The 25509-nt window shown below is 38.3% G+C and overlaps 1 protein-coding gene across 1 annotated transcript in view; it reads right to left on the reverse strand.

The window, feature by feature from the left end:
* GALNT10 (polypeptide N-acetylgalactosaminyltransferase 10) overlaps positions 1 to 25509 on the reverse strand; it is a 2012282-nt gene that overhangs the window by 499458 nt on the left and 1487315 nt on the right. Inside the window, exon 6 of the mRNA XM_044069486.1 lies at positions 6693 to 6876. Coding sequence (XP_043925421.1) covers positions 6693 to 6876 — 184 coding nt within the window. The remainder of the gene's footprint in view (positions 1 to 6692; positions 6877 to 25509) is intronic.

Here is a 25509-nt window from a genome sequence, read left to right on the forward strand (position 1 = left end):
TACTTTTCCTTTACAATTATCTTCAAAAATGTTCTGCCTGTGCTGACATTTTATTATTTGCAACAGTGTATGACAAATCTTGGTCTGTTTTGATACTGTGCTTTGCTTTTACCACATCTGAATATTTTGATGATCTGTTCCCTCTTCCATTTTCTTCTAATAGTGGCACTTCTGGTCTTAATTGCTTTATAGTTTCCTCTATTCAGTGCTTCCATGGTGGCATGTTATTTCTTCCTTTCCCATACTGATTTTTATTACTGTGATAAGACTTTATCTGTCATTAATTTAGCTGTACAATAATATATCCTATTTATTTCTGTTATATCACAATAATTTCTCTGAATAGTTCTAATTACTGTGTTCATCTGTTTTTACCAAACTTTTAACATTTTGGGTCTTACTTTCTGTATTCTATTTCTTTTATCCATCTTAATATGTCTATCCATCTCTATCAAGCAACTTTTCCCTTGGATCATTTTCCTTCTAGACTGAGAATACCTTCTTTGCTCTCCATTTCCTGTGAGTATTCTACAGAAAGTCCCAGAACATCTTCTTGTGGCATATCATCTTCAGATGCACCCTGCTTCATCTGCTGCTTCTTCATACGGAAACTCATTGGCCCATCACTTCTCAACATTCTCTGCATCAAAGTTGCTACTGTTTCCTGCTCCATCCTTTGCTGTGGGCCTTCAACTGAACTTCTGTACCAGTCTCAGGGTTCAACAGCATCACCATGTGGCAATTCTTCAGATACCTCCCACTCCACCTGTTTCTCCTTAATCTGAGGATCATACCTCAGCATTACCTGTGTTGGATTTTCTACACAAAATCCTTCACTTAGAAACTGAAGTTATGGATTATTTAAATTTGCTTAACATCTTCCTTACTAATAATCTTTTCTACTTTCCCTTTTTGTTATCTTATTGTTTGCATTGTGAAATTGTACATGTCTGGGTGGCTTTGCCTGTATTTCTCTTCAAATATGTATGGTGCTGCTTTTGCAAAAATATTGCACCATATCAGATCTCTTTTTTGCATAAATATTGCACCATACCAGATCTCTTTTTCTTTCCCATGTCCATACTTCTTCAGATGCCTTCTGCTCCACTTGCTGCTCCTTAAACTGGGGACTCATTGCTCCATCATGCTGTGACTTACTTATATACAGCAAGGCAAATGATGTGGTGAATGGTTCTTGTTGTCAGGTCCAAGACAGAAAGCAGAATACTCTGTCTCCCATATATTACTGCTGGACTACCTTGCAGAATGACAATTCCTGGTCATCTGACTTCTAGTTCTCATGCAAACCCCCATTGCTAAAGCAGGCAGTATTTAGCATCTACCTGTAAAAATACCCAGACAAGGGCTTTTGCTCAGATTTTAGCAGATGCTAGAAGACATAAAACAACTGTATTCATCTACATTTCAAAACTAGCAATTAGTGCACCCTAAAGACTATACAGAAAGCTTCCTAGTACAGACTTTGTGTCTCCAGCTCCATTGAAAACTTGAGACATAGCCTCTTTATGGCATAGCCTATAAAGTAATCTAATTTCAGACATTTTTCTAAAGTTTGCTGGACTGAGGTTAACCTCCCATATTCCAGTTTCCACTGTTAAAAATATACATTTAAACAGTTTCAATATTGCATGTACATTTCTGTTTTCTTCCAGTAGGGCACACTGTGGATACATCTTAAACACAGCACTTTAGAAATACCTTTTCAACACAAACATCTGTACAGAGCATTTTGATATACACATGACATACAGTTTTAATAAATTTGTAACACAAGTGTCTTATATAAATTAGTCTGATATTAACAAATGGCATATAATTATTTACAAAATTCCAGCTAGCTGTGCTGGCAGTATCTCTTTTTGTCACATTACTTTTCAAAAATCTCTGGGTTTTGTTCTTTATATTTTTGCACTTATCTATCATTACTTTTTGCCAGGCAGCTCAAAGTTTCTTTGTCTATATAATGTTTTTCATGGATCTGTAGGATTAATGAATTCAAATTATATTTGAAACTTCTGAAGTTTTTTTCCTAGTGCAAGTACTTTTCTTTCCTATAATTTCCATGTTATGTTTCTGAATAACTTCTATCAGAAATTTCTGAGTTTTTTGCATAATAGTAACAATACATAACATCTTCCTTATCTTCAATACTCCGCTCTGTCATCCTTATGTCTCTTTTTTGACCTTCAGTTTTTGTGATTTTTTTGTGGACTACTCCCCCCCCCCCCACACACACACACACGAGCCTGGCCTAACCCATCTATAGGAATGTTTCCATGTCTTGACGACTCTACAGTGCCATTTTTCCAGTCCAGACACCAGTGGTACACAAAGACTGCACATTTTTTTTTTATCTTGGGACCTATGCACCCAGCTATCTTAATCTACCTCTCTCCATGGTACATGCTATGTAAAGATATAGTCTATATATAAGTGCAGTCTTGGTGAAATTTTGTGAAAACAGAATCCACCACTTGCATGTGAATGTGAATTTAGTTCAAGCAATACCACCCTCTTTTTCTTGATGATTTCAGCAATCTGTTCTGACCCCTCTCTCCATTCTGACCATCATAATGTAACACTATGTCTAAGAACTGAGTTTCCAACCTCTCAGTCTTAAGAGACTACTCTAAGGCACTTCTACTCTAGCTAACCGATACCCTGATGAAATTCAATTCCACTTCTCACTTTGATGACCCAACATCCAAAACTGACATATTCACTGAAGAATTCGATGCTCATCTCCAAGCTTGTACTGAGGCTTCAGTTCCCATTCAGGCATAAATACAGTGCCAAATTCAAGAACAAAGTCACTTGGTAGAATCTCACTATTAAACTATGCAATAAGATAATAGAAACTCATAGACCCTAAAAGCAAACTTAACTGACCATCAGTTAGAGTAGAACTCAGAAAGGTCAACAAAGAATTTAGAAACAAAATCAAATCTGCAAAGAGCAAGTATGAACTGGGAATTGTCACCCATGCCAAGGACAAACACAAAGCCTTCTTCGTCATATTAAGAACCTTAAAAGAAATACACAGGAATTCTCTGACTTAATACAAAATAACATTACATATTGACCCCCTTAATGAGACGGCCATACCTCTGAACTTTACAGATTTTTGCAGAATGTCCAGATTTTTTACACTTATTTTTGGTCTGTTTTTCATAACATTTTAGTTTTCTGGCAAATTAGTGGCAAATCATTGAAGACTGAAGTTAGAAAATAATGATAGATATTGGAGTTTCAGACTAAATACCCTTTAGAAAATTCATGCTAATGCAAAACCCATTATTCTATCAACTTTCTAAGTTTGTAACAGCAATATTTAAAAACTGTCCCTATTTTTGGACCTTTGTCCCACTTTTATTAATGGCTTTGTCCAGATTTCTTAGTCTAAGAGGTTGATAATTATAGAAACTGCCAATGTTATTAGCAGACATATTCAGCTCAAACTTTACTCCTTTGTCTCTCCTTAATTATCCACAGGACATCAGCATGCTTACACCACCACCCAATCACTGACAAGCAAGAAGGCAAAGGACACTAGCTCCATGGCCATGAAAATGTACCAGGCTATCTTGTTGTTTGGCAGACTTGTTACTAAGATTGTTCAATCTCAGCCTCTCCACTGGATTCATGCCAGTGGTATGGAGAACATCTTTAGTCATCCCACTCCATAAAGGAGTAATGGCTACAGACCCAAAAGCCTGACCAGCTTTATCTGTAAGGGAATAGAAAACATAATTATGTAACTTGTTAACAAGGAATGGTCTTTAAACCTTGGACACAAACCAGTTTGGGTTTCTAAAAGCAGATCCTGCCTCTTAAACTTGGTAGCATTTTTTTTGAATAGGTCACTGAGGCATTAAGCTCAAGCAAATTCATACTGTATACCCACACTTGGCCAAACCCTTTAACACCATTCCACATTCTGGCATCATTGATAAGCCGATCCAATTAAAAGCAAACTCCTATGTTACCCACTGAATATCAAAATGAATAACAGAACCCAGTCTATTAGCATTGGAGACATACTTAATTTAAAGAGTAATTACCAGAGGTATCCCCCAAAGATCAGTCCTGGGATCACTTTTCTTTGGTATCTACTTCTCTGACATTAATGACACCAAGAGCCTGTGGCTGATGATGTTTGCTGATGATAGCAAACTCAGGGTTGTCATAAATACCCCTACTGACCTCTGGATTCTCCAAGAGGACCTAACATGTTCTAAAAATGGTGTGTAGGTCATGGTCTCAAATTAAAGGCCAAGAAATGCCGCATTGTGTGTTTTGGCAAATCTGAGCAACACATGTTCTATTACACAATTGACACCTCCCTAAAAGCTGATTCAATCATTAGGAATTTGGCACTTTCATAGACAATCAACTATTCTTTGCCTATCTTATGACCACTATTGTTAAGAAATCCTTTTATATAGCCAGACTAAAAAAGGGTATATATTCTAGGATCAAAGTTTAAGTTATCAACCTGCTTTACACTTCATTATCTGGCTAATAATATAGTGAAATCTCTTTTGATATGTGCTTTAAGTATGCAACGCAGCTCAAGAGACAGCAATATTTTCTTACTAAAACAATCAAGGACATCTCCTCCTTGGGCTGCCCTATCTGCCTTAAAGTGTGCTCAGTCTTTACTGTTTCATATTGACTCTTGAGAGGGAACCTCTACCTTACCTATAGAGCTTCAAAAGATCCAGTACTATGCAAAGTTTTACGCATCTGCAAAGGTAACATCCTAAACATCTGCTCAATATAGCTAAACCTACATCATAACATAACAGAATTGTTGATATGATAAATATCTGTGCTTTTTCCTTTCCTCTCTCTCTTAGCTTCCTTTATTGTTTCCTCTTCCCCTTTTCAAATAAGTCCTCTCTTCACTCTCTCCTTCCCCACTTCCCTCCCATAGTTTTCTACTCTACAAGTACAAACACTGCATATTTAACGGACAACTGAAAACAATCATACATAAAATGTACCACTTATGTTTGTCTTGACTTGGACTCGGTTTTGAAACAATCTTCTTAAATGACTTATTATTTCACTTACAACTCTTCTCTAACTTTTTTACTTTTAGTACAAGTTCTACATTTCAAACAGAAAAAAACAATTCTTTCCATGTATAGTTTCGTAGCTCCATATTTGCATTGGAATTTTTATGTCCCCTGTGCCTGAAAATGGTCTAATTGGGTCTGTGTTCTATCATGCTTAATAAATGGTAACAAAAAAAAAAAAAAAAGATAAAATCAGTGACTAACCTTTTACATAAATTGTGAGAGAACAATGTGGCACAAAAGAACTACAAAAGGGAAGCTTTTATTATATAGGGGAAAGTGGAAGAAGAACAAGAGAAGAAAAACATGCATCTACTCTATTACTAGTTTGTTGGTATTCAAGAATTATTTGGGTAAATTGGAATTGGAAGAATTATGAATTATTTCTTTGACTAAGAAATGCATACAAATATGAAGACAGTGAACACAAGTCCCAGAGTTGTCCAATCTTACGAATAACCATATTTGATGTCTCCTCTTAACTTTAACAAATTGTAAATTTCACCTTGCCCTAATGCTTCCCAAATTGTGCTGGTTTTGTATCATGCAAGAGTTACATTTGCATCTCTATCAGCAGAGTTATACAATATTTCAACAAAAGTTTATGTTGTACTGTTGATATATGTTGGGGTTCTTCAGCCAAAGAGATATGATTAAAAGGGTTGGGGATAAAGGGGATGAAGAACCCCCAAATGTTGAATTTTCAACTCAAATAAATAGCTTTCAGACATTTCCTTTTGACAGAATAGTATTCACAGATAAATTAGTAGCATTACTAGACAGCAAATCAAGTCTTCAACTCCTTTCCCTCTTACATGCTACCTATGCACTGCTATGTACACGCATGAGAACTGCCCAGTAAGATTGCTAAGAGTGGATCTTCTTTGCTAATACCATCACTAGAACTGACAAATAAAACATCTTCTTATGTTACTATAACATATAAAAGGTTTACTATAAATTAATACAAAACTAGATTTTCAACCTTCAGATCCTTGAAACCATACTGACAAGTCACAAAATCACCTCAGCAAGAGAATCCAAATCCAGTTCAAACCTGAGCTCAGTGTAGCAAAATTAGTGGAAAAAAGTGCATGCTTTGGCAGGTAAACAACCCCTCCATTCTCTACAATCCTGTTATATAATTATCATTAAATTGTCCCATGATCCTGGATACTATAGCAATACTTGCTTTCATAAGATTCAATGTACTGCACTCCTCTCAAAATGTTATGTATCCTCAGGATGAGACTGATTAGGTAATGAGATGGGAAAGGTATGTGCCTCTCCTCTCCCCTTCATAGAGGCAGACTCCACTGCCTTAAATTGTGGTTGGATACCAGATGTTGCTCTTTCTGCCGCATTTAGGGAGTTTGCACTACATTGCAAACAACACTTTAATGTTTCTTGCTGATGTGATTTTGTAACTTGGGGTTCCATTCTTGGGAACTTGATAGTCAAAAATCTTGGCTATAGAACCTAGTTGTGAATCTTATGCGAATACATTGTAAGTCATCACTAAAAGCTACTGAAACACTGAATCAGAAACAAACTTGATAGCTTCAGTGCAGTAACAACTGCATAACTTACTCAAATGGATCGCTGGGGTCTGGTTTCTGGAGCTCAGGTGGAATTGGAATCCTCTTGTAGTACATCTCCCAGTCAAAGGCTCCTCGCATTGCATCACCTGCTTGAGTTTCATATCCAAAATGGTCGTGGTCAATAACATCAATCATTGGACACACAATGGTCTTGTGGTTTTGTGCAATGCGGTCTAAGTGGGAAGAAACAACACACACAAAAAAAAAATAATGGTGCAACAATCCATAGATATTATGGGACATGAAAACACCAACATTTCTGTACAGACAACAAATTCTATTCATTTTTTATGTTTCTCATGTGTTTTATGCATATTTTGTTATTAAAAAGTGATTTTTTTCCAATGTTTTTATCTTACCTTTGCAAAATGGCATGTGGTGCAAAAAACTGCCGAACAGCACCTCTGCCAATTAAGGAGCACTTTCTACTGCTATTTCAATGAGAAAAATACTGACATGACTGAGAAAGCCATTAAACTTTAACCTTAGTGTAATCTTAAGAAGAACATATGTTGAGTCCATACACTTTAAGGGTTGTACCACCATGCATGTGCCAAGGTGTCCCATTAAAGTGTATGGACACAACATACATAACCCCAAGGTAAAGTCACAGCAGAAAATACTAAATTTATTTGGGTCATGGTTTAATAAAAAGGATACAGAGCTTTTTATTAAAATATATCGCAAATACATAAGTACAGACAAGTGCAAAAATGCATTGCAGCACTTGACTCATTTAATGCTGCAGTACATTTTGAAACATCAGAAAATCACATTAAAGTTTCTTTGGTAAATGCTAAAAAGAGGATTTTGCAAAAGGTGTCCTGGCCACTTTTCCGCTAATCACACTTACTTCCTTAGTCTCTTTTAAAAAGAGGCTACAGTATCACAGAAGTCAATAGAACTGGAGCAAAACAAAATAAGATACTGTTATTTAGTATTCTGCCACCTGTAAATATTGGTACTATATTATCCCACTAAGAATTATTCACTGTCATTATCCCAGTCCCTAAAGTCTCTCCTTCTGAACCTACGCCAAAATAAATGAAGACCATTAAATGCATACAGATGTCAGTTATTTTAATTCATCAGTATGCCTAGTCCAGTTCAAAAATCAGACACCAAGCCTAACATAATCAAGTGCAAAGGTCTCAAATCAGAAACATTTTCTTATTTTATTAGTATTAATTTCTTAGAAAAAAATGCTAAAATAAAATCATTTGAAGTAATATTCATTTTTATGAAGATTGAAATGTTTTTAATATTAATTACTAAGCTCTTTAGTGATTTTAATCCTTACTTTGATATAAAATCATAGATTTTATAGCAACAAGCAACTGAAACAAAGTCATGTATACTTAACTACAGTATGACAACAGCTCAGCAGACAGTTTTCAGGCCAAAAGAACATGGAAAAAAATTATCATGGAAATGGTCAATAATGACATAGAAAACCTCCAGAGACTGGACCCAACCCAGTCTGGTATTGTCAAGGGGAGGACATGCCTACTCAACCTGGTGGACTTCATTGAGAAGGCCACCAAAACAATGGATGAGGGCAAAATGGTTCATACTGCCTACCTTGATATGGCCAAGGCGTATGACACAATACCACACTCGGGCATTTTTGACAAACTTAAGAGGTTAGGTACAAACCCATACATCAAGTAATAGGCCAATGGCTCACAGACAGGACCCAGGAAGTTACAATTAGAGTGCCCACCTCTACAAAGAGGCCAGTCACAAGTGTAGTCCCTCAAGGATCGATCCTTGGACCATTCGCTTTTGGGATTTACGTCTCTGAAGTCAAGGCCAATGACAGTGGTCCCTGGGTGACTAAATTTGTAGATGATTGCAAATTAGGAGCAGTTTCTGAATCCCACACCAATACAAATGCTCTCTAGGAAGGGCTGACACAGACAGACGACTGGTGTCAGTGCCATGGACTAAAACTAAATGTCAAAAATTTTTAATAGTATCCTTCAGGGAGTCATTCACCCCTGGTAACTATCATACTGACAACATACCCCTTTAACGATGATGCAGTAGTCAGGGACTTGTGCATCCACATAGACAGCAATCTAGCCTTTGACCATCACATGAGTACAGTAGTAAGAAAATCATTCTATGTTGCGCAACTTATAAACAGAGGTATGGCATCTAGGTCCAAAGAAGTCATTGTTCCACTGTATTCAGCATTCATCAGACCTACCATTGTGTACAATGCCCCCTTTAGTATCATCCCTAGCTTGACACCTATGTCTCTAATGGACATAGGCAACCTGTAAATGGTTCATCTCCCAGGCTCCTGCTTGTAAATATTTTATCTCCCAAACCCCTTTTTACACTTATCAAGGGTACCAGAACTTCTCAGAGATTTGTGATGCATGGCTAGGCTTTAAAAGGCCCTTGTGGTTGTTAGCCTAGTAAACACCTAAGAACCTATAAACCTTTGAACCTATTAAACACTGACTAGAGAAATATTTTCTGTTGAACTACTTACTAATAAAATTTATGCAAACAGTTTCCATCATAATGTTTTATGCAGCAGCAGAATTTTTCATAATAAACCCAATTAGTTGTATAGCATTAACTCAAGCATGTGTACTTCATTTGTGATTAAGCGGTGTAATCAAATCTCTCAACTCAACAGATTTTCACAGAATATGCAGATTTTTGCCTCACATTTTTTGGTCTGCTCCTGAAAAAAAATCTGAGGCAGTCTAAGAAATATCTGAGGACTGAAGACACATTATAATGATAGACATTTGAGTTTTGGACTTTATAATCTTAAGAAAATTCATGCTAATGCAAAATCGGGTCTATATTAGATGATTGAACTTTCAAAAGTTCAACTGTCATATGGTCGACACCATTTTTGAAAGTCCGAATGTTTAAACGGAGATCTCCGTACAGCACAGAATGGGAAGATTTCCCTTTTCTGCACTGTAGTGCAATCTCGGAGTTGGTATATTTAAAGAGTGGGAGTGTGGGGGCACAGCCCACATGTGGTGAGTGCAGGGGGGCTTGCCCCCCTGCTTAAAATGTTTAGGTAGGTTATTTGTGAAGTTTATTTTTTTTTTATTAGATTTTCGAACTTTTAAAAGTTCGATCATAAGGTGTCGACCATATGAAAGCTGAACCTTTGAAAGTTCGATTATCTGATATAGACCCTGCAAATACTCGGCTAGCAACTTTCTAACTTTATTACAGCAATAATTAAAATCTGTCCTTGATTTTGGGTCTTTGTCTCCCCGTTATTTTTGGCTTTGTCCAGATTTCTTGTGCTATGAGGTTGAGAGGTACGAGTGTAATCTGCTCATCCTAGCTATAATTAATGAGTTCAGAGTTGGCAAGCCAGCTACTAACTGAATATTACTTTACACTTGGACAAGTGTGAATGAGCGATTCCTTGGGCTCAGAACAAAATAATCTTATTACTACTGCCGCCCCTTTTTCTCAGTTATACATCATCATCGTTTCCATAACTGGTTTTGCTTTAAGAAAATATCAGTTTTCTTGCATGTTATCTTTGGAGGATCAGTCCCTCATTTTGCTTCATAAAAGTTCCTTTTTATACATAAAATGTGTAGCACATTCAGTGCTGAAATTTTAGCATAAAAAATGTGGTAAATACTGTTAAACTGGACATTTTTAATACAACTTGTTGCCATCAAAGCACATTCTTTGGTACCAGGATCTCAGCATCCTAAGATAGGTTCCCACATTTCCAATAGCAGCACACTTTAGAGCATCCCAGTCTAGTTTTCCACATTTCCTGTAATGGCACACTTTGACAAGTAATATTCCACTTCAAGAGAGAGAGAAATTTGACAAGAAAATGGAAGAAAACTTGTCTTCTGAGTAACAAGTATGAGACTCTGGTGACGAACATATTTCTGAAAGGGCAGCAAGATGTACCATTAAGACACAACAGATTAATGTAATTTTCTTCCCATCATTTAAAAAAAATACTGATTAGGGATACAATAACAGTGATAGACAATGGATATGGGGCGGGGAAAGTACATGAGACACGAAATGGAGCTGCAGAAGTAAAAGTGAAATGATTTAAGTAAAAGAAACAAAAGTTATGTTCTGCCTGTTAGAAATAAATTACTTCTTTGTTTAAGAGAGCATAATAAAATAATATTCCGACCTCAACATATCTCACAACCTATAACAGTAAGAAATCTGTACAAAGCCAAAAACTCTGACCTCAAAATAGCTCACAACCTATAACAGTAAGAAATCTGTACAAAGCCAAAAATAATGGTGGTGGGGGGGGGGGGGGTGACTGCCCAAAATCGGGGCAGAATTTAAATAAATATGCTAGAACAACAGATTGTGCATTAGCATGCATTTTCTGAAGGATATGAAGACTGAAGTGCAATTTTATGTCATTATATAGTTACTTCACTCCTATGTGATTTGCCAAAAAACACAAATTTTATAAGGAACATACAGAGATAAGAGACACAAAAATCTGGGCATTCCTCTCCAGCAGGCCTGATTCCATATGACATGACAAATTCGTAAAGCTTCACTGAATTCACAACTTACAGGTTGCAGCTTTAAATAACAGAAATTAAATGTATTTCCACCTACGTGAGTTGTCAGCACAAACAGTTACTCTGCAAAGAGACAAAAATTAATTTTCCACTGAGAACTACGCATTGATTTTACCATGGAGGCACCATTCTGAAAGAAAAATACTTTAATTTTTAAGGCACGGGATTATACAGAAATGCGATTTTGATTGTAAATGAGGAGCACTTGGCCTAGTGTAGTCTGTTATCCTCTGTATCTACTGGGCAAGATGCTTACTTAACTCAGTCTGAGAGCTGCCTTATTTGTGTCCCACTAATGTCTGCATTGTTACTGTTTTTGACTCTACTATCTCTTTCATATCAAACACTAATTTTTCTAAAAAATAATGCCCCTTTGTATCTTTTTTAAATTGTCTGGCTTGAATCTTCAAATTTCTCCTTTTGTTCTCAATAGATCTTGCACAAAGACTCTATGGACACTTTTTATGGTACTTAAATTTTTATCATATTTCATCATCATCAACCCCCTTTTCCCCACATTCTACATGGGGAGAGGGTGTTGTGTCAACTGTCGCCATCTCATTCAATGCAATGCCACTCTCCCACCTTCTCTGGCAGTCATGCTTGACTATTGAAGGTCATCTCTCACACAATCCATTTATTTCTTTGCTGGATGCCCTCATTTCCTCGTCTTCTTTCTTTCTGTCCCAAATCATCTTTACTAGATTGTTTTCTTCTTTTCTGCATATGTGCCCAAACCATCGTAATCTTTTTTAATCATACTTTATATTCTATAGTCTTTCTACATGACTACACATTAAAACTCTCCTAGTTTCTCTTTATACAGCTACAAGGAGTTTGCTACTTTTATGAGCAGCCTTAAACAAGCTAGCTGCTTAGGGAAATGACATCTGCAGAAGTCTGCAAATAGTACAGATGAGATCTCAGCAACTGTCTCTATATAGACAAATACATTTTTCTCTACATCTGGTACTCGTCCTCAGTCTTCTGCCAAATTTCTTTGCAACCTTCATGTAGCCTTTTATAAACCTGACCTGCTTTTCAGTGGTTCATGAATGATCAAATCATGTTTAAGTGAAAAGGGCTATTTTTTTTTGTATAAATTCTAAAGTTTTGTTAACTCTGATATATTACTTTAGGATGTGAAGAAGGCAAACACCCCTCTGCATCCCTGATAACAAAGCCCATAAGGCAAGCAATTTACCCAGGACTCTTTTCACAGGGAAACTCCATCGTATGACACACTGATACCCCACTCACCAGACTGGACAAGAAGATTGCTTGTCAGTTGCTTGTCTGGAGTCAGGATCTGACAAGTTACGCACACACTCAAGCCTTTGATCTGACAAGTTACACACACACTCAAGCCTTTGTACCACAGGTACCAGTATGGTTCTATCATAGTCCATGTAGGCATAAATAACCTGAGATGTACCTCTCTGGACTATATGAAGAGAGACATTAGTGACCTCTCTGAATATGTCCCTCAGATTGCTTTGTGTCTTGCACTGAGCAACATTCTGCCTTCACCAAGTATAATGCCACAGTATGAACAAAAAAATCACTGACTAACAACTGGGTAAGTTTCTGGTGTCAATCTATGGGGATTCAATATCTGTCAGCCTGGGAGGATATGGTCAACAGACCACGTTGTTTTGCCAAAGATGGCTTGCATCTGTCATCTCTGGACTTCCAGATTTTGGCTAAAACTTTATTCACCCTCTTAGAGCCAATGACAAAGCAAATAAAACCCAAATGGACCTAAAAGTGTTACTGCACAATGCTAGGATCCTTAACAAAAAACTTCATACCTTACAAGCTCTTCTCACTCTGGAGAACATGGACATCTGTGCCATTAATGAGACATGGTTTAAAACTGCAGAAAGTACTCTGGCAGTGCAAGGATATAGTATCCTCCACACATTTAGATCATATTCCTCACAGAAAGGGACTAAAGGTGGTGGTGTCTTGATCTAGATTAGAAACAAGTATATGTCAAGTTTGATTACACAGGATGAAACCCTGGAGTTCATTCATGTGCAAATTACCCTAGCTAGAGTCCCTTATATCTTAGGAAGCTACAGATCATCATCTATGTCACAATAATCCCACAACTCTCATCTAGACCTGCTGTAGGCACTCTCCATCCAACCAAACACACTATTCATGTGAAACTTTAATGACCCCTCTACAGAGTAGGAAACATACACTCCCTCCAACTTGCAGGCACATTTCCTAGACTTTATTAATATGAAATGCCTTTGATTAGTTAGTGCGCACCTGAGGTTTAAACATACTGGACCTATTCCTCACCAATATGGGAGAGCACTATAGTCCCCTCCCCCATGTCACACCTCACTGGTGACAAGGGATCACAAAGCTGCCTCCTTCAAAATAAAAATGAACTTGGAAAACTCAGCAAAACCTATTACAGTTAAGAATTATTCTAAAGTAAACAACATCCTATTAAGCAACAATTTGTCAAAATGCAATGCCTTGCCTAACCCCGAGTTCACAACAGCCTATGCAGAATTGTTCACAGAAATCTGTATGAACATGTAAATGGCTGTACAGAGACTGCTGTACCTACCACAAGTGAGCCCAAAACAAACCACAGTGGTGGACACCTAATCCTAACAGGGAATATAACCAAAGGAAAAAGTTCATGGCCAGAATCAGAAAGAGCAATTATCATAATGGCAAGAGTTAACTAATTAAACTAAACAGGAAGCTAAGAGGAGTAATTAAATCCAACAAGACTAATTATGAGGTCAAGATAGCCTCTCAGGCTAAAGACAACCACAACTGTTTGTACATCTGTGTCTGAAACCTCAAAGGTAACATGCAGCAAAGGTAGTAAATGGACCCAACTTCACTAACCAGAGTGACACAGTGAATCTGCTGGTTGACAAATTTACCTCAACATTTAGCCAAAGCCGTAAGAAAATCATTCAAAATCGCCCAACTTATAGGTAATGGTATGGCATCTAGGTCCAAGGAAGTTATAGTACCACTCTACTCGGTCCTTATCAAGCCCATCACTGAGCATAAGTCTCCCACTGGAATATACATGACTATGCATAGGCAACAACTGGAATGCCCACAGAGGTTCATCACCAACAAGATCCGGGGAATTAACACATTGTCCTATACATATCACCTTAGATCCCTGTCTTTATACTTAGTCTCCTACAGGATTCTGAGAGGTAATGTGTGCTTAGCAAAGAGATCATTTGGCATAATGGTTAAGGTCCTTGACTCCCATGCACAATGTTTGATTGTGACCTCTGACCAATGTCTGTTTGGAGTTTGCACTTTCTCCCTGTTTCTCCGTGGGGTTTCTCCAATGTCTGAAAAACATGCTGAGTGTTTCCATCTCAAACTCACCAATGAATGGAACTGTGGGCAGCAGCACAAACTCTACATGGTGCCCTTCAGGAGGAAGACTTGTACAAACCAACAGCTATGGGCACCTACTGTGGTGTGCAGTATCCTCAAGATAGGAGAACACGGATCACAGACTGTGCACAGTGGCAGTAATAGCCACTTGATGGTGTAAAATATGGCTCTAAGTGATTCAGTCATGTTGATTAATTTCGCCAAAATGGGCATGGGTATGTCGCCAAAATGGGCATGGGTAGCTACTGGTGATAAGTGGGTTGAGGACCCGGCCTACTCTGACCTACACCAGGAACCCTTGCTAACGGTGGGAAGGGTATATGTGCCCCTATTGGCCAGTGTGTGCCCACCATAAAGCCCAGCATCCCTGGGTCAGTAAGCTACTGGCCGGCCGGTATCTAGTTGCCCAGCCTGGGTTACCTGGGATAGCTCTAATGAGCAAAAGCTGGACGTAAAACCAACCAACCTGCCAAACATAAATTGAGAATTGCTATGAATAATGTAGGTTCACTGGCAGGATGTAGCTTGGAAGTTGATGACATGATGATACGGAGGAGGCTGGACATCCTATTTATCCCAAGAGATGAGATGGAAGGGCTTGGGATCCAGACTCTACTCATAAGGGGGACAGGCTAGAAATGGTGTAAGAAATGTGGTGAGAGAGAGGCTGCAGAGGGCAGTGAGGGATACCATCAGAATTAATGACAGACTCATGGCAATCAGACTCCAGTGTAATGATATGGCAGTATTCATAATCTCAGCCTATGCCCCAAAGCAGGTTTGTGATAGTGAGGATAAGAGTGCATTCAGACAGCAGCTGCAGGACCTACTACATAAAGCAGGACAACATGAATTGGTGTTGATAATGGGTGACTTGAATGCATGGGACAGACAGAACAGGATATGAGGACTGCCGGAGTCCACATGGGTGGGGCAACAGGAATAAAGAAAGAGAAGCCATTCTAGACTTCTGTCCGGCAAATGGCTTGATAGAAGCCAACACATGGTTCAGAAAGGGATAAGTCACAAGATCACATACAAGAGTAACCAACATACAACTCAGGAAGACTTCCTCCTAGTAAGGAAAAGGCACTGGGGTAAAATCCATGATTGCAAAGTCAATCCCAGTGAAACAGTCGGCCCACAGCATAATCCACTAGTTTCCACAATCAGCTGCAAACAGTGGTGAGAGAAGGCTCTAAGGTCAACAGACACCAGGCTGAAGACCTGGAGGTTGACTGGAGAGAAAGTACAACAGTTCAAGGAATTACTCAGGGCTTCAGCACTTCAAAAGAGGAGGAAATAGGTGGAGTTGAACAAGAATGGCAACACCTAAAAACAGCATGTTAGGACTACAGACAAGATATGTGTACTTTCCCAGTAAACAAATGTTAAATATATAAAATAAATGTGGCTGTGCCAGGTATGGAAATAAAGTACATAAGGAAAGCTGGTAGTGGAATGCAGAAGTCCAGGATGTCATGAAAAGAAAGGAGTGCAGGAAGAAGTGGGAGATAGAAAAGACTGACCAGACTAGGACGGACTACTGGTTGGCTAAGAAAGAAATTGCAATATTAAAGAATAGGCATCGGATGCACTGTAACAACTTCTGGAAAGTGACTCAGTAAGTGGCACAAATAAACTATATCAGGTTGCAAGGCAAAGACCAAAAGATAAAGAAGATAGTCAGACTCCCTTAATAAGGGATGCCAGCAACAACCTGACCTGCTTTCCAGTCCACAGCATATCAAAGGCAGATGGAAGGAGTATTTCCATCAGCTTCTGAATGAAGAAAACCCCACAGAAGCTGTACTGCCCCAGAAACAGCGTACGATGAGAGAAGAAGAGAAGCCCACCCTGGAAGAATTAAGAATAGCACTAAGGAAAATGAAGTCAGGGAAAGCAGCAGACTCAGATGAGGTCATAGCAGATATGATAAAGATGCTGGGTGAGATAGGAGAGAAATGGCGAATGAGAGTACTAATAGCAGTGTGGAGAGAAAGGAGTATCCCAGATGACTGGAGAATAAGCGTACTCATGCCATTGTACAAGAACAAAGGGGACATCCACAACTGTGGGCAGTACAGAGGCATCAGACTCCTATCACATTGCATGAAAGTTCTGGAGAGATTAACTGATAAATGAGTAGAATAGTAGAAAGTAAGATGGGAAATGAGCAATTCTGATTCAGATCAGGATACAGCACAATAGACTGGATGTTTGCAGTGAGACATACACTTGAGAAGAAGCTAGAGATGAGGAGGGAGTCCAACTGGGCATTCCTAGACTTGGAGAAAGCATATGTCAAGGTCCCAAGAAAGCTGATCTGGGCAGTACTGTGGTAGTTTGAAGTCCCAGAAACATTGGTAAAATTAATGCAGGCTATGTACAAGGACCCAATGACTCAAGTCCAAACAGTGTTAAGCCTCACAGAGGGGTTCCCAGTGGGAATGGGTGTACACCAGGGTTCAGCTCTCAGCCCACTGCTGTTCATACTGGTGATGGACTAAATTAGCAAACAGGTCGAAAGGGACAGATCAACAAATTTGCTGTATGCAGACAATGTGGCATTACAGGATGACTGAGCTAGAACTTCAGCAAAGGATAGGAGAATGGAATACAAAACTGAAGGCACATGGGATTAAACTAAGCACAGATAAGACAGTGGTAATGGCAGCAAATTGGGGAAATCAGAAGAAGCTGAGAACAGAGATAGATGAGAAGATAGTGGAACAGGTAATCAGCTTCAAGTATCTGCGAGGGGTGGTTGAGGAGAAGGGAAGTCTGAATGAAGAGGTCAAAGCTAGAATCAGAGGGGCTGCAGCCAACTGGCAGAGTCTCAGGTGTAGTCTATGACATAAGAATGCCAAAGAAGCTGAAAAGTAAGGTGTAGAAGACAGTGGTGTGACCAGTACTACTGTATGGTACAGAAACCTGGGCAGTAAAGGCAGAACAGTTGAAGAAGCTAGAGGTGATGGAAATGAAGTGCCTGAGAAGGGTGGTAGGATGCACACTGTGGGACAGAAGAAGAAATGAGGACATAAGAGCAGAAGCCAGAGTATCTCCAGTTGCAGAAAAGATCAGAGAGAACAGATTATGGTGGTTTGGGCACATGTGGTGAGGAAGATTTGGGAAAAACAGGAAGAAGGTAAGAGGAAGCAAGGATGTCCAGCAAAGAGGTGGATGGATTGTGTGAAAGAAGATCTGCAACAGTCAGGCATGAGTGTTGAAGAAGGTAAGAGTGTGGCACTGAATCAAGAGAGTTGGCGACAGTTAACAAGATACCCTAACCCCAGACAGAAAAAATGGGAAAAGGGGGCTGATGATGATTTGTGCTAAGCAAGTAAAGCATCTTTAGATCCAACCCTGATGGAGCTTTTGTACATCCACAAAATGAATAGCACCAGAAACACTAAATCCAGGAATTTTAAACTTTGCTTGCGACAAATAAAACATGCTGGCAAGACAGGTATGTGCTCTGGAACAGGCTCCTCATCCATGTGAAGCACAGTCCATCCCTAACCCTTTTCAAACATAACCTTGAACATTGAATGGGAAATTAGAAATTCATGCCTGGGTTGGCACCCATGTTTCTTATACACAGAGGCCGACAGTAAACATTCTAACTAACATTGGATGGGAAATTGTAAATTCTGCTAATGGCTGTATTCTACAGACAGAGGCTGGTTGGGTTAAAGGTTGGTATAATGGTTAAGGTGTTTACCTCAAAGTCACAAGGTACAGGTTTTTATTCCCACCTCTGAAAGGGAATTTGGTTAAGCTTAAAACGGACTGCAAGGGTATCTAATCTAGTACTTGCCTATGAACATATGATGGTAAACATCCCCTAACATACCCCCATATAACTTTTTATCAATTCCCCAACATACCCCTCCAATTTAGATGCACATATTACATGGGGGCAGAACTGGGTTGGGTTGAGAGGCTAGGATTACAAAGGCCCTGGTGGTCATTAGCCTAATACATAGCTATAAACCTGTGGACAATGGATGGGCTTAGTCCCATAAGAAAAAAAAATAAGGAATATCCATTTAATGAAACAAGAGGCTATTTAAAGAAACCAACTTACAGCTTCAAAATCAATGAAAAATGGCACAAAATGCATCCATCTCTCATATAATGCCTGCCAGCACACACCCAAGTCATTTTTATCTTCCTTTGTTACTACAGTTCCCCTCTGACTGCATACTCCCTCTTGCCAGCTCTGATTTCCATAGTGATAAAACTCCAAATTCATCCAGTCATGCTGTTTATTGGATAATGGACCCAGCCAATGAAAGAGCCAGTTGAAGTGGGGTATACATAAGTGGCTAGACAGGCTTACAAATCTGAAGGGGGGGGGGTAACAGGGTCAGTGAAAGCTGTGCTGCCTAAGCACTACCTTCTGGATGGATGAACAGCAGTGTCAGGCATAAAGGATGTTATCTGTGAAGGAACACTAGCATTTAGTTAAAGGGCATTAGTGACTGGGAATGATCATGTATGTCAGTTTTGACCATGCAGGAGACCAATGCACCTACCAACAGTCTGGCATTTAGTTAAAGGGCATTGGTGAAAGAAAATGGTCATGTTTGTCAGTCTTGATAATGGACGAGGTCAATGCATCTGCCAACAGACCGAGGGGAAGGGAAGGTTAGAGCCAGGCATTTTCACAGTACTATGGTCTCCTCATGTGTGATGCCAGCAAGTTGTTGTGAAGTTCTCCTGCCCTTGAGTGGCCATGCATTGATCTTGGAAGAGAAAGAGCAGTCACAGAAAAAACTGTTAACAATTGCCAGAATTCAATATGTCATGCTTGCATGTAGCATACATTACGGCAGTTGTCAGGAACAAGGAATGCATGCTGGCATATAACATACACTGGAGCAACTGCCAGGAACCAAGGTTTCATGGTTTCCATGGTTCAAGGGGTTGGGACAGTGGCCTAATGGTTAAGGTGCTTGAATCTGACAGGGGATAATTAGTTAGGCTTAAAATGGCTCGCAAGGGCAGTTAGCCTCGCACTAATCTATGAATCTATCTATGAACCTATGGCAGCACACACCAAACAGTGGGGAAGTTGTCAGAATCCACAGTCTTATGCTGGCATGCTATATATATTCAAGCAGTAGTTAGAAGCCTAGGGGATATGCTTGTGTGTAGCATACACTGGGGCGGTTGTCAGGAACCAATGGCTCATGCCAGCATGTCACATACACTGGAGCAGATGTCAGGAATCAATGTTTTATAGCAGCACATGACATACACTAGGGCAGTAGTCAGAAACCAAGGTCTCATGTTGGCATTTAGCATACAATAGGGCAGTTGCTAGGAACCAAGAACTCATGCTGGCATGGACCCGACACTGAGGGAGTTGTCAGGAACTAGGGTCTCATGTTCGATTGTAGCATACAGTGGGGCAATTGTCAGGAACCAAGGTCTCATGCTGGTATGTTGCGTACACTAGAGTAGTTGTCAGAATCATGGGCTACAAAGCCAGACCACAGGGCTTGGATGACCATAATATAAATAAATCAATCAGATCTGAGTATAACATATCACATTTATTCTGTCATTACATAAACCCTGAAATCCCATCTCAATATAAAGATTCAGGTTACTCTTAAAAAATTCGGACCAAATGTTTTTCTTATCATGAACAGTTCTTTATTTCCTTTGCTTAGAACTCTCTCAGTAAACTAATGTCTTCTTTGGCTTGTTTTAATTATCTATCACAATTTAATCCTTTTAGCCCTTGCTTGTGGATTTTATTCGGCTTTAGTTAAATATGTGCACCCCCACCACCACACATACACAAATCATTCCACAAAACCTTATAAACTAAAGTCAAACTATCTCAATATTCTGTACCACAGAGAAAACAGATACATTTATCTTCACCTTTCATGATACCTCTCAATTTGTTTGCTCAAGAAAAATGGACAAAGCCAAAAATAATGGGTAGGAGAACAAAGGCCCGACCATCAGGGACAAGTTTTAAATATTACTCTAATTCACTTAAAAAGTTAACAGAACTAATTTGCATCCATGTGCATTTCCTGAATATGAAGTATAAAGCTCTAATACCTGGCATTATTGATGGGCTGTAATCCTTAGTAATTTACCAGAAAATCAAAAACGTTAAGAGTATAAATAGGAGGCAAAATCAGCAAAAGTTAAAACATATGCATTTATTCTTATAATCTTTTTTTTTCTGAAAAGCGTTTCTGCACCCATTCCACTTTTAGCATATTTTACTGAAACATGGATGCCACACACTGATAAAGTACTCAACTATGGGTCTTACCAATGTATTACATGAGGGAATCATCACTGAGGATTTCTGCTAAATACAAATCATAGCAAATATTATATGCAAATATTCTAATCTATACATTGCTTTAGCACAAACACTGCTGATGTACAGGTCAATCATTAGCCTATCTGCTAATTTGGGAATGTCATTATATTTATTTCATGCCTTAAATTTGTCGATTCCCTTCTATAAAATGGTTTATTTAACAAACATGTCAAGGGAGACAACAATATACTTCTCTATACTTACCTCTAGCTTATTTGCCTCCCACCATCCTGTTAAGTAATTCATAAAGCCCTGCAACTTTTCACAATGTATTTCTAATAATGCATTTACATCAGTTTACTATCACAGATGTATTGGTGTTTAAGTTCTCCAGGTGAGAAAACAGGAGCCAGTGAATTTGTCTTTTTGATTAAATTTCAATACCTGGCTAGTAATTGCACTGCCTGGAAGCAAGCAAAAAAAGAAATTCAGAGAACCTGAAAGAAAACCAATAACAAAAGGTGAGGAGAAAGCTCTGACTGGGAAGAACCCTGCAGCTGTTCAGCAAAAAGCAGTTCAAGCTCTAGCTTTGGTGCAATACATGACTTCCAGTAATCTAAAGGAAAAAAAAAGTCAAATGTGCTCAGAGCTGATTAAAAAAAAAAACACCAAAGGAATATCCATCCATCCATCCTCAACCCCTTTTTTCCCATTTTGCACATGGGGTTGGAGTGTCACTTCAACAGTGACAATCATTTCAAGCCATGGAATATATCAACTCAAATAATAAAAAGCTGGAAAAAATGGAAGAAGCTTTAAAGAGATATTCATATGATCTGCTAAAACTGCAAAAATCAGAGGTCAACAAGATGACAAGGCTGATTGAGTATGAGACTGCTCAAGAAGATTGAGTATGAGACTGCTCAAGAAGAAATGCTTCAAAAAATGGTAGAATTAGAGGACAGAGCACGTAGGGAAAACCTGAGATTTTTTGCTGTACCAGAGAAACTGGAAGAAATGGACTGTATTAATTTCATGAAGGCACAAATATGTAACTGGACTTGTATTCCACAGCAGGAGATGTTAACTGAAAGGGCACATTAAGTGTATGCTCCAAACCTTGCCTTGAGAAAGCAACCTGGATGTTTAATAGTAAAAATGCAATCCTACCAGCAGAAAGAGTTGATTCTGACAAAAATGTGGCATAAGAACAAAGTACTAAAAGTAGGAGACAGTAGAGTGTTTGTAGAAAATGATTACACACTGTATATCATGCAGAAAATGAGTAAATTTATTCCAGTAATCAGGGAATGCTGAGAAGCAGGTGTGAGATTCAAACTGCTGTATCCAGCTATTCTCAGAATATTTTTTTCCTGGAGGGTCAAAATCATTCTTTGATACAGAATGTGGTAAGGAGGAAATACAAATGTTTGTCCAACAAAAAGTGAGTTACCAAACAGAAGGGGGTACTGTGTCTTACTCTTCTGATAATAAAGTCCACAGAGACTATGCCAGTGAGACATTTTCCAATGTTCCAAAGGAAAATGCTTGAGAGACAAAAAGCACAAGAGTTGACAAGAACCACCAGGAATTTGTTGGAAATGAACCTGCGACTGGAATGGAAAGATGAAGAACAGGAAGAAAACCAGCAACTCAGAAAGTGATGAATAAATGTGAGATTACAAATCATTAATTACGTTTTTGAAGACAGAACAAGAAAACCTGGAAATTAGACTTTTTTGACTTTGTTAAACTTGTAGAGGACTCCAAAGCATATACCCTACTTCATGTCCTTAACGTCTGGAAGAAGATTTGGGAGAGGAGAAGAAGAATGAAAGAGTTAACTGTAAATAAAAGAAAATTTTATTCTTAACAATATTTTTATAATGTATGGCATATAATGCATGCTATAAAGTAAATATCTTTCAATTAATGTTGTGTATAACGGGGATTCTAAAGTAAATAGGTGCCCCCATTTTTTTCCTTCTTGATCAGTTTTAAGAAATTTAGGCACTGCAATGTAAAAAAAGAGATGATAACCTGGACAAAAGAGCATGATACAAGTAAAACTGATGTGCCTTTTCTTATTTTTCTGCATAGCAGAATAACTGGATTAAAGCCCTTTTCTTGATATAATAACACATTTTAAGAGAAGCAAATAAATAAAAGAACATTGAATATAATGAATTGTGTTTCTCTCTAGCACACAAATATTTACATTGCAATATGTGTAGTGGAACACAACTGTACTTCTGGTTCTCATGCTTCTATGGAGACAATCTGATAAGGGGCAAGAAAAATAAAATACTCCTTTCTTTTAAAAGCTATGAGATAATGTTTTCTGAAAGCAATTTATTTTCTTCATTTGAGAGAGGAATAAAGATAAGATAAAAACAGACAGCACTAAGTGGAAGTAGAAGCACAGGCTGTATCATATGTTCTAGCATGGATAACGTTCATTATAGGTTAATTCAAGCGTGCGAGTGTGGCTGTCACTCTAGGACAATTGCTCTTATTAGGAGGGTTAAATTTCATTATTTGAAGATGTACATGGCTTTGTGTGCTAGTATTAATAGGTTTTGGGGGTGTTACTGCCCATATCAACCCCAATCAAATGCCATATGTTACACATATTTAATTTATGTTTTCACACTTAAAGAAGATATAAAATGATCCAGTGTTCCTAAAGAATAAATATGTAGTTGAAATTTAATCTTTGAAATTCTACCTTTGCATCAGCTGGAGAAAAAAACGATTGCAGGACATAACTTCAGCAAACATGTCTGACACAAGGTAGGACCATAAAAGCTGTTTTGCAGCCAGCACAGTGAAAACTGAAATTCAGTATAAAAGCAGTTTTGTATGCTCCCAGACTCCTGTTACTTACACATATTAGTTCTGAGATTGGTATACTTTGGAGTATGAGGAATTTTCAAAGATAGTCTGCAATCTTGGAATTAGTATATATTGAAAACTAACTGCATTTAGCGTTTGTATTTCTGAGTACTGAAGACATCTAACTCAAATTTTCACCTTGCCCCAAAAAATACTACACTGTTTAATTTGCCTAATAATAGTGAAGCCCAGCTGCTCAAAGCAAACACGAAATGCAGTTATGCTATTGCACTGCTAAGCAAATGTACTCATCTGCATAGCCTAAACACAATGGGAAACCATATGAACTCGTTCACACACAGCAGATTTTGAAAGCTACTCTTAGCAGCATAATTATCACTCGAATCAGGAAACTTTGCTGAAAAATTGAGTCAAAAAGCATAACATATATACATATAAATATTTTGTGAACAGTAGATAAGTACAAGCAGCAACATTTTTTGCAAATACTCCCCATTACAATGATACAAATCAATAGATTCACATTACCTGCCTCAGTTTAACAACATATTTCCACTGCAAAGAATTTCATTAATGCTTGCATTTTACTGAATAGTTTTACAAACTTTTTAACATCATGGAAATAGTACAAAATAGGCACACCAATTCTATTCAGCAAAATATGAACAATCATATGATTACAAGCAACTTCATGTTTGTCAGACAGCTACAGAACCATCAACATTACGTTGATTTGTATAATTAATGCACGCAATTCCCAACATCTCAAGTTATGCAAGTTATAGTGCTCACTTGCTTCCATGCAAGAGTTTCTATGTCACTTAATATTTTGGCTTTGTAGAGCAAATGTGGAAATACTACCCATCTTCATAATAACTAGCAAACAAGCAATATATGGACAGTAATTGCATTTTTTTCGGCCTACTATAATGACATTCCACGAGGCCCCTTAGTAATATGAAATTTGTCTGGTTGTAAAGTAAGATAGCGCCACAGATGCTAATATGGTAACATCTCTTACTGCTGCACAAAAAAGTGACAAAAGTTCAAATCACAGAAAATCCAGACAATAATTATGTTGACATGTGTGACGTGATGTTTCAACATTTCTTCCCTTCCAATATAACCAATCACTTTTGCCATTACAAACACAGAAAAATAGAACACCTTCCAGGCATTAACATTGTTACTAACATATTTAAACAAGGAGATAATATACCACAGTATGCTAAATGACAATCTATCCAATGTCTATGTCTACTTAATACCAAAGATACACATATATCCCTATCCCCTGAAGATACTCAGCTCCATCACCTCTGCTGTCATTTTTCAGTCTTTCTTGAAAAGTCTCCCTACCAGTAGGTGTGTGTGTGTGTGTGTGACAGAGAGAGAGAGAGAGCACATGTGAGATTACAGATCCATTAACTGGGAGACTAACTTTTTTCCCCTCCCTGGGAGGGTGAGAAGACTACATCGCAATCTATCTTCATGTCTCCCACTATGAATAACAAATGCTGTGGTTGCACAGATTAGGAGAAAAAGACTAGAAATCTCCTTTCAAAAAAGGTCAAGCTCCTGATATTTCAACTAACAGTCATATTTCTGTGTGTGCATGTGCTCTAACAGTGTAGACATCACAGTTGTGCATAATGTTTCTCATACTCTGGGCCCCTCAT

The sequence above is a fragment of the Protopterus annectens genome, chromosome 4.part0 (genome assembly GCF_019279795.1).
Source record: "Protopterus annectens isolate FY-2018-M chromosome 4.part0, PAN1.0, whole genome shotgun sequence".
Lineage (NCBI taxonomy): Eukaryota > Metazoa > Chordata > Ceratodontiformes > Protopteridae > Protopterus > Protopterus annectens.